This window comes from Salvia splendens, chromosome 8 (assembly GCF_004379255.2).
Source record: "Salvia splendens isolate huo1 chromosome 8, SspV2, whole genome shotgun sequence".
Lineage (NCBI taxonomy): Eukaryota > Viridiplantae > Streptophyta > Magnoliopsida > Lamiales > Lamiaceae > Salvia > Salvia splendens.
Window position 1 is genome coordinate 3,093,787 of NC_056039.1, and position 10,922 is coordinate 3,104,708.

General features: G+C 40.0%; 1 protein-coding gene across 1 annotated transcript; it reads right to left on the bottom strand.

Annotated features, from left to right (window-relative positions):
• Positions 1-2,277: 2,277 nt before the first annotated feature.
• Positions 2,278-6,230, bottom strand: LOC121744773 (loricrin-like). Its single transcript, XM_042138409.1, has 2 exons — positions 6,067-6,230; positions 2,278-4,545 (listed from the first exon to the last, which is right to left on the bottom strand). The coding sequence occupies exon 2, from the start codon at positions 4,229-4,231 to the stop codon at positions 2,405-2,407; it is 1,827 nt and encodes a 608-aa protein (XP_041994343.1). The 5' UTR covers positions 4,232-4,545; positions 6,067-6,230; the 3' UTR covers positions 2,278-2,404.
• Positions 6,231-10,922: the final 4,692 nt, after the last annotated feature.

The following is a 10,922-nucleotide window of genomic DNA, read 5'->3' on the forward strand; positions in this document are numbered from 1 at the left end:
AAGGGTTGATTTACGTTGGACGAGAAAATCACTCGTTTACAAACATTAAAAAAGAAATTACGATTAACTTATATATATTATATTGACTTATATAGACCCTAGGTAGTGGTTTAACATCCACAGGATTGTTTTATCTTTTAGCCAAACCTCATAAATTTTCACAAAGTATAGAATTAAGACAACTCTCCACTTCACATGGCTCACCTTAATTATACTTGAGTATTGCATCTTGTCCTAACCCAATTTTGGATTATTGGCAACAAAGAAGTATTGTCGGCTTGTGGTTGTGGTTTATTATTGCAAGAAAATTTCAAGATCAAAGTAATTAGTTTCCAAACATAGAAACTTGTGATAGAAATGTTTCTAAACCGAAAACAAACAGAGTTATGACTAGAGAAGATTGAAGTGAAACCGTACCTACCAAATTAGACAAATTCATGTGTCTTAATCCCAATCCAACACACATGGTGCCTAATGGGATTCTTCTAAACTCACTTATTTTAGTACTAAGTAATCTTCTTATAAATTCATTAAATAATTAAAAAAAATTAATGTATGACCACATGCAAACGACAAAATATAAACGACAATATTTTATCTTCACATCACGTAAACCTTACACTCTTTCAACACTGTCACTATAATAAAAGTATGCATTCTTATGACATTGCTTATTAACAAACATTGCTTAGATTTATTTCTCAAGATAGTATATAGTAACATCATTGCTTATTATACGGAGGACATGAACTACACATATATCTAATGCAGTTGTAGTCAACGAAGCTGAAAAAGTTACAGTCTCGGAATAACTTGAAATTCGTACCGAACTAGCGAAACAGACGGATGAATCAAACTCATCATTGGATTTTAGGCATCGGATGTCGTTTTAGGGGCAAAAATGTCATTTTACTATTTTTTTTGGATTCTATTTTGTTATTTCGTATATTCTACTTTTCCCTTTCAGTTGTTTAGGGTTTCTGGAGCTTGTATAAGTAGTGAGGAAACTATTTTTCAAGGATTAGGATTTCTTTGAATTCTCTCATAGTTCGATCATTCTTGCGGGACATTGGCGTCAATATCTAAGCCAGATTAAAAAAAAAAGTTGTAATTGAAAGAGTGTAGTGATGAATAGCATCATGACTTTCCAACGTAATCTCATGGGCACTAACAACCCTCCCAACGAAAGGTACAACACCACAAATAATCCACTAACACAATATTACAAATTAAATATAGCTATAAATATTTATAACAATGTTAAGTTATTTGAAAGTGAAAGAGTGCATGTGGGCATTCGACCATTGTACATTTTTGTGCCTAAGATATTTAATTATAACAAATAAAATAAACAAATGTGAAATTTACGAAATTGGAGAGGAGTTGTTATCAATATCTCAATCTCTCAAGAGGCGTATTAGAATTGAAATGACATAAATTGAATGTGATGTGAGAGGAGAGTGGTATATCATATATACATATGGTAGTGTCACTTCTCTAAGTGAAAATCCACTTTATATAGATAGTGGCAAAACAATTCATCATCTTTATCCTTTTTGCCTAACTACTAGCTTAATGCCTATTCATTTCATCAATAATGCTTTATTATTATTGTGTCTTGAGCAATCTCCAATAATGGAATATGAGAGGCTTACATTTAACTTTATGCAAATGATGGGTTACAAATATAATGTTTAGGCGATCGATGATGATATTGCTTCTTTTTTCTTTTCTTTTCTTGAGTGGTTTTTTCTATTCTTTTTGTATTTTTGTGGTGGTGCCAATAAATTCGATTTGAAGCTTTTTATGTAGCCTAATTAAATTGGAAAAATAGGATTTATGATGATCGGATATGATTTATGAGCAACATATGCTAAATGCATATAAAGCTAAATGGGTTATTATTATTATTTATAATAACTAATTAACATGGAATCAAATTTAATTTTGTAAAAAAGCTTAAACAACATTCTCCAGTACTTTGACGATTTTTAAAAGACCCAAGTTTATATTTTAACGAAAAATATATTACATACAAATTCTGATTCATCACGTATCAGCATGTATACAGTTTCTTTATTATTTAATGTACGTAATATTTATTTTGATTTTAATAACCAAACCTTAATTCTTGTGCCCAAATCCTTCATAAGTCAAAATAGTTCATTTATAAGGAAAACATTGCCCCTCCCATTGCATAGCAAAATATCATTTTGGTAAAGTCTACTTATTTTAGTAAAATAGGATACATTAAATCAAACATTTGGTCACACTCAATTGCCTATGCATACATATCTATGCAGCATATATAATTAGAACTTTATTAAACATTTAACTATATTACAACACAATAACTCCCATGATCAAGTTAATGTTGGTGAAGCATTTACACAACAATTTACAACTAGATTGCATTACTTAGATTTCCTCCTAGCAAGGAGAGTAGTCCACCGCCGTGAACTCTCCCCTCCGGCCCAACCAAATCTACGCTCCTCCCGCCGCCGCTGCTCCTCTCCGGCTGCTCCGCTGGCTTTGCCTTCATCGACAAAGGAACCAACACCTGTGGCGGGATCAGCGGCTGTCGCTTCTCCGTCTTCTCAAGCGAGTCTGAGAGGACGCTCACGCCAGACGACGAGCACGACTTATCGAACTTGCTCCCGCTCGCATGCACCAAGCCGTGGAACAGCCCCGGGCCGAGCATCCCTCCGCTGTTCGTCTTGAGCATGCTCATGCTCAGGCTCGTGTGCGCAGCACAGAGGCCGCTCCTCCCCCTCGCGAACTTCTCGCACTTCCCATCTCCCCAGCTGCAGCGCTTCCCGCCACCGTGAGCCTTGCAGAAGTCGGTACTGCCCTGCGCACTCTTGTCACAGTTTTCGAACTTGCACCGCTTCCCGCCACCGTGCTTCACGCAACAATCTGTCCGGCCACGGGCGCTCCTGGTGCACCCTGCAACCGCGCACCTCTTCCCTCCACCATGTACCACGCAGAAATTCGTGCCCCCGTGCACGCTCTTAGGGCATATCGCGCCACCATCAAACATACAGCGCTTCCCACCTCCGTGCCCTTTGCAGAGGGGCGTGTTCCCCTCCGCGCCCTTGTTGCAGCCTGCAAACACGCACCGCTTCCCACCACCGTGCGCTTTACAGAACGCGGTACTTCCCTGAGCACCCTTTCCACAGCCGAGGAAATGACAGCGTCGCCCACCCCCGTGAGAGATGCACAGACCGACCTTACCCTCAGCGCTACGCGCACAGCCTTCGATCTTACACCTCTTCCCCCCACCGTGTCGGATGCAAAGACCAGACTTCCCACGAGCTGCCTTTGTGCACCCTCCCGGATGCGAGCAGCGTCTCCCTCCACCATGTGCAATGCAGTGATCTGTGTTTCCCTCAGCGCTTTTAGTGCAGCCGAGATGCTCACACCTTCTCCCACCACCATGGGCTTTGCAGTAGGCCGTCCTGCTCTCTGCGCCTTTGTTACACCCGGGCTTCTGGCATCTCTGCCCGCCCCCGTGTCCTATGCACAACCCCGTTGCTCCTCTTGCGCCTTTCGTACATCCACTAAACTTGCATCTATTCATATTACCGCCTCTGCTATTCGACGACACAGCAGCATTCCCTGGCTCGGATATCGCACTCAAGGAGTAACTCGAAATACCCGAAGGCTCAGATGTCATCTGAGAAGTTTGGTGGTGAGATTGAGCACCATGCTCCAACGAATTATTCGTTGACTGCAAAATCTCGGTATTATCAACTCTTGGTGCCAAAATTAGTTGGGTCATGTAACCCCCGGATTTCTTGGCTGAAGTAGAGCCCTCATCAACAATTGGAACCGCAAACCTGTTGCTGTCTGAAGGTATAAGATGCATTGTATCACGATGGCTGTGGTTGGATGCCGAGAACTCAAGTATATTCTTAACTGCATCAGGACCACTGCACAGACCTAGTTTCAACATCAGATCACGTTGAAAGGAGAGGCTCTGGCTAAGCATTTCACCAGATTTGTTACCTCCGGTAGGCGAATACTCATCAGAATAAGCACTTGGTGTTGGGCCCAATCCTAGAACTAACTTGCATCCATCATCTGGAGCATTAACGTGAACACCATTGCTGGTTTGACTATTACCTATCGTGACAGTCTCACGTGCCCCGTATCCAAACCCGTCCAACCTTAAAGTAGTATCTCCAGCATTACTAACCCTTGTAAAGTCTCTTGAGACAGAGGGATGCATTTTTATTTTATACTCTTTTCAAGCTCCCACTCAAATTCCTATGCTAAATTCTTGTAAGAGATGAATTAGCTACTAGCCAAAGAATGCTATCGAATAAATTTCTAAAATCCATACATTAAAATGAAGAAAACAGGGGAAACGAACCCATACAAACTACCTCCGCCGCTTACAAAACCTGATGTATCCGATCTATCCATTCTTTTCCTGCCTCTCAGAAGTGGGATGTGAGTATTATATCAGAAAATGAGGTAAACTTGATCTGCTAGACATTGATTTCCACTGTAAACAAAGGATCCTCCTCAACATTCAGGAACCTGGTAGAAAAGAAAAAAAAACAGATTAGTATATAGAAAATTAACTCTCAAATGCCACCGAACCACAAGTTAAGAGAATGATGCATGAAAGTCAGAGTTAAAACGCGTCAATAAATTGGTTGTGATGATCAAACTGAAAGAGTACTGCAGAGAGTACAACAAAACCTCAGATAAAGCATCTGGATATTTGCACAAAAAGAGCAAAGACAGCATCAATGGAAGTACTAGCATCTAACTACAATTATCAAGATTGAGAGAGTCAAAAAGATTAACGAATTTTAGCACGAAGTAATAGACCAACTTTTTCAACATCTTTTTTTAAAGTAGTTGGAAAGTGTGAACACAGAGAGCACAGTGAATAATCATTTTAATCATATATTCATCACCAGATACAAGTATTTTAGCTTTGTGGAAGCTAATACTATAAATTTACAAGCATTTTGTCACTCTTTACTATAATCCTTTGTGAAAGATACAAGTTGACACATTCAAACACTTTCAGATCACTGGAGAAGAGATTTGACAATACAGAACTTCTCCTTATACTCGATAAACATAGGAAAATTATGAGATGCATTTCCACTCCAAACTAAAATAAGAGAAGTCATAACAAGGAGTCAAAAACAATACAAATATGATTCAGATATAGAACTTCAAACATTTATAATGAAATTACTACTAAAGCAAAAAACTGTTTCCCTTCCATACCCTATTAAGCTTCTCCATATTTTCATTTTATGACAAGGCTTAAGCAAATTGTATTACAAGCATCAAAACTCATCCCCAAGATTATAACATGTTTGTTTTCATGATCATTTTTAATTCACTCGATCATAATCAGATTTTTTAGAATTGAGTTAGGAATTCCCCGAGTTTCTGCTTTGCATATATTTTCTCATACTGCTAATTAACAAAATTCCAACTTCTAATCTGCACACAGGTAAGAAATAAGTAACTTCAGCAAAGTTGACTTTCTTTTAATTGAAACCAGTTTCTTCATTTTAAACCAGTTTCTTCTGTACTACAACAACTTCAACACGAAATTCACCAATCAAATATGAGATCTAGAGATTAATCAGATTCACGATTATAAATTGAAGTGAGCCCTTCTTCAAAATTTCTTCACAGCAATATCATACAAATTAGTCCACTTAATATTATGAAAATTTCACCCAAAAAACACAAATTCACTTCATTTTCCCCAAATTTCACCCAAAAACACTAATTTAAATAAATAAGAGAAATATAGGCAAAAAATTAGTTGGAAAAGGGAGCAGTTCAGTCACTAGCATTTTCCAACAAAATTCAATTAGCAAACGATGGAAAACAACAATCAAAAACAAAACATCCTGAACAAAATTCAATGAAGAAGAAAAGATTAAACCCAAATCCATGAATAGCATCTAAAATCTGCCTTCAAACATCGATAGAGTGAGAGAGAAAATGAAAAAAGCACCGCAGCTAAGGAACCGAATGGAACAAACTATAAAGCAAAGAGTAAACATGGCAAAAAAAAATTACCCTTTACAGAGAAAACTTTCCGCGAATATAGAAAGTCTCCCAAGTCTCAACCCATTGCAGAAAGCCCTAACTTTACCAATCCGGTTTAGAGAGAGAAGCACGAGAAGGGAATGTGAGAGCAACGAGAAGTGGAATAATCCTACAAAAACATGAGAGAGAGAGAGAGAGAGAGCTAAATAGTGCTAGTTAATTAGGGGAATGAAGAGTTAAATAGTGCTAAGATCATCCACAGTGGGACGGAGGTGACGTCCCGACGGACTTCCCAAAAACACCTCATGTCACGTCATAAGGACATATCACTTCACTGCCACGTCATAAGGATATCCCACTGCACAATGACGGACTTCCCCAATGACATCCCGACACACATCCCACAATAATAAAAATTCACAAATTCACCAAATTAAACAATTTACGGAATTAAATAAAAAAATAAAAAATACATTTCATTAAATAAAAAAAATAAAAAATTACTATTTCAATAAAAAAAGTCTAAACAAATTACATTCTAAATATCAACGACTACCCCTCCGCGTTCATATCTCTTCAATAATATCGTTCTGGAGTCGAATATGGGCTTGTCGTTGGCGCGTGTCGGCAATTGCACGGACTCGATCGGTCTCTTCATGGGGTATCCCAAACGTACATTGGCGGTGGCCACGTTGTGGCTTGGACCGACAGCATCAACATCATCATTGGCCCAATCAGTCAGTGATGGACCTTCATCTTCGACGATCATGTTGTGCATGATAATACATGCGTACATGATATCAGCGATGTTGTCAATATACCACAACCGTGATGGACCCTTCACTGCCGCCCATCGAGCCTGGACCACAACAAATGCCCGCTCCACATTCTTGCGCGCTGCCTCCTGACGACCCACAAAATAGACCTCATTTTCTTCTGTGGGGCATCTGATCGTCTTCACAAAGACGGGACACATAGGGTACATCTCATCCGCCAAATAATAGCATGTGTTGTGCTGGTTGCCGTTGGCGACGAAACTGACGGTCGGGCCAACACCCATACACTGTTCGTTGAAAATGGGCGATGACTGGAGGACATTGATGTCGTTGTTCGACCCGGCTACTCCAAAATACGCATGCCAAATCTACAGCCGGTAGTCAGCTACTGTTTCAAGGATTATCGTGGGATTCTTGCCCTTGAAACCGGTAGTGTACACCCCTTTCCAGGCGACGGGGCAGTTCTTCCACTCCCAATGCATACAATCTATGCTGCCCAATATTCCCTGAAACCCGTGCTGACTCCCGTGCATATCCATCAGAGCCTGGCAATCTTCGGGGGTAGGCTTCCGAAGATACTTATCCCTGAATATCTCCCTAACTCCCTCACAAAAATACTTCAAGCAATCGCGGGCAGTCATCTCGCCGATGTGGAGGTACTCATCGAACATGTCGGCCGCACCTCCGTATGCCAGCTGCCTGATTGCGGCAGTACACTTCTGTATGGGCGTGTGGCCGGGTTTACCAACTGCATCCTCCCTCATCCTGAAATACTCGTATCGACGCTCTAAAGCGCCCACGATACGGAGAAATAGCGGACGATGCATCTTAAAACGTCGCCGGAACATGTTCTCCCCAAACCGCGGCTTCGGGGCGAAGTAGTCCTCATACAACCAACGGTGTGCAGCGATGTGGTCCCGAGGTACTATAGTTCGACGATAGATGGGTTGAGGTACCGCCGACTTCTGCTGCTGCTGCAAGGACGCTTGTATCACGCGATTTAGGGTTAATTGGTTCGGGACGGGCCGCAACGCGGTCCGGCCCAGCGTTAATTATTGTTCAGGCCGGGCCGCAACTTAATTTTTTTTTAATTCAAAAATTTATTTATGAATACCACTCCATCCATTTTCATATCCATTCAACTTCATTTCTCTTCCTAAAATTTGAAAAATGCTTCCTCGTCAAAGATTATTCGATGCTCAAATGTCCCGAATGTTAGAAGAAGCGGTACCGGCAATCCAAGAAGAAATCAGCGACGAAGTCGAACTCTACCAAGCTGCTATTCAAGCTTGGAACGAACAACAAGTTCGGGTACCACATACCCGGATGTATATTCACCGAGACCGTGAACAAGCTGCTTTGCGGCTTTTCACAAATTATTTCTCTAGCGATCCGCGATGGAGTGATCAGATGTTTCGTCACCGGTTCCGGATGCGGAGGCCTTTGTTCCTGCGCATTGTCAACGCAGTTGTAGCTCGTGACTCGTATTTCTGCCAAACCACCGATGCTGTGGGCCAGCAAAGTATATCGACTTTCCAGAAATGCACGTCTGTCATACGTCAACTCGCTTACGGAACTACAGCAGATATGTTCGATGAGTATCTCCATGTAAGCCAGCATACTGGACGGGATTGCCTAGCTAAATTCTGTCGGGCAGTCATCGAAGCATTCAAGGATACATACTTGAGAAAGCCAACGACCGACGACGTTAGGAAGTTGGTGAACTTGCACGAGCGGACCCACGGCTTCCCGGGGATGCTTGGCAGCATCGACTGTCAGCACTGGCAGTGGAAGAATTGTCCAACGGCTTGGAGAGGACAATACACTAGCGGGCACAAGGGCACACATCCCACGATTGTGTTGGAGGTCGTTGCCGACCAACGATTGTGGATCTGGCATGCCTACTTTGGTGTCGCGGGGTCGAATAACGACCTCAAAACGAGTCTCCATTGTTCAATGACTTGTGTGCTGGGCGAGCGTCGAACGTAGAGTTCACGGCCAACCACCGTCGGTATAGTATAGGGTACTAAATGACAGACGTGATCTACCCTCGATAGCCCATGTTTGTGAAGACTATCACATGTCCGATAACGGATCGGAGGGCATAGTTTGCCGAAAGGCAAGAGGCGGCTCGGAAAGACGTGGAGCGTGCATTCGGAGTCCTCCAAGCACGGTGGGCTATTGTGAAGGGAGCGGTTCGTGGTTGACAGCGTCCACTAATCGCCGACATCATGTATGCATGTATCATAATGCATAACATGATCGTTGAGGACGAGAAACAAAATGTCACTTTGTGGAGCGACCCCGCTCGTGCAGGGTCTTTCTCCAGACATCTGCAATGTCATGGCCCGTTCAGCTGCGATGCGCCAAGACGAACTACACACTCGCCTCCAAGCCGATCTAATTGAAGAGATTTGGACACACACCAACGTTTTCCAGCATTGACATTATGTTTTAATGTTTTTTTGTATTTTTAAATTTCTATGTTGTAATTTTCAATTTCCGACCGAAGAACAACTTTTATGTGTTTTAAATTTCCGGCGTTTTTTATTTTACGAGTAAAATAGATTGAAGTTGTGAATAGTGTCATTTATTAGTTGTGACTCGGGTTGGAGCTTGCAGGGTTAGATCAGTTCAAATTTAAGGGAATAATGACGTGGAGGGGACTTGGGGCCTGAATTCGGGTCAGGGTTAAAGGATGCTCTGAAACAAGTTTCTTCTGCATTCGACGGTTTTAAGCAACAAACCAAACCACTGATCTCGACATTGCATGCTTTTTGGTGAAAGCGATGGGCGTTTGTAATACCATTTTTGCCCTCAGTTTGAGGGAGGACTTTTCGATTCGATGAGGATTTTTCTGACATTTTGGTAAATGGATGCCCCTCGCTTATGTCAGGAAATTTAGTGGCGGAGGTGGAATTTGGTTGGCGTGCCCGAATCATCTCGTTTTAGCTGTTCAGCACAAAAATAAAGAATACTGTTATCCTGTTTTTATTAAGTTATTTTTATGTATTTGCAAAAGCATTTCATATTTTTTAATAATTTTTTTCAAAATTATTTTAAATTTAAATATATTATCTTTGTATTTTTCAATCAAATTAATTTTATCTAAGCTGAAACTGACATAGTTTTTGGAAGTGCTAATCAGACATGTTCGATCGATCGCATGTCTTTTATAGAAGAATGTAATTTGTGTGTAAACAAACAAACTTTCACATTTCTAGCTTTTCATCTTAACTTTGATTAGTCTAAATACATGAATGCAAGCTTTTATGATTTCCTCTGAAATTATTTTCTTTAAATTAAAATTGATGTGTACGTCGAAAGTGTGAGTATGACAAAATCAACCAATGCTGGAAATGACACAGAAGAGTATTATTGTCCTAAAATAATTTTGAAAAGGGTGGGCTCCTAAAAGATACTCATACTAGTACAGTAGTACTATTATAGAATTTAAATTCGACGACTTTGAAATATCAAAAATAGCTTAAGTAGAATGTAAAATAACATTGCTGTATTTTATTAGTAAAATGGATTCTAAGCCTAATTTTGTTGGGTGAAGAAGAATCCGCCACTGATAATTGACTTGGTTTTGCACTATTTGGTGACCTCTATCTAGTAACCTAATTTGGTATTATTTGTTTTACTACATACTTAATAAACATAATACGTGTCCAATAGAACTGAGATAGTGATGTATAAATTGGAATTGTGAATTGTACATATTCAACACATGAAATATACTTAGCTTGCCATTGTTCAATTAGTGAATTTTTTTTTCCTCCAATTAATATACTCCATATAGATTAGAAATTTAGAAGTTAGGAGTCACAAATACTATGGATTAAATGGAAAAATCGTTACTGATACTAGTTTGTACATAAAAAATATCTCACTAAAAATGTACTCCTCTTTATATTTATGAAAAATAGTCTTCTTTTTTTGTTTTAAATATGTCAACCATTAGTCTCATTTTTATTTTAAGAAACATTTTACTAACATTTTTTATTATCTCTTCTATTTTATAAAAAAAATCCTCCTATTTTATCAATTAACATTTTAATTTATATCCTACAAATAAGACTTTTTACAGAATTTAAGTATGTGGTC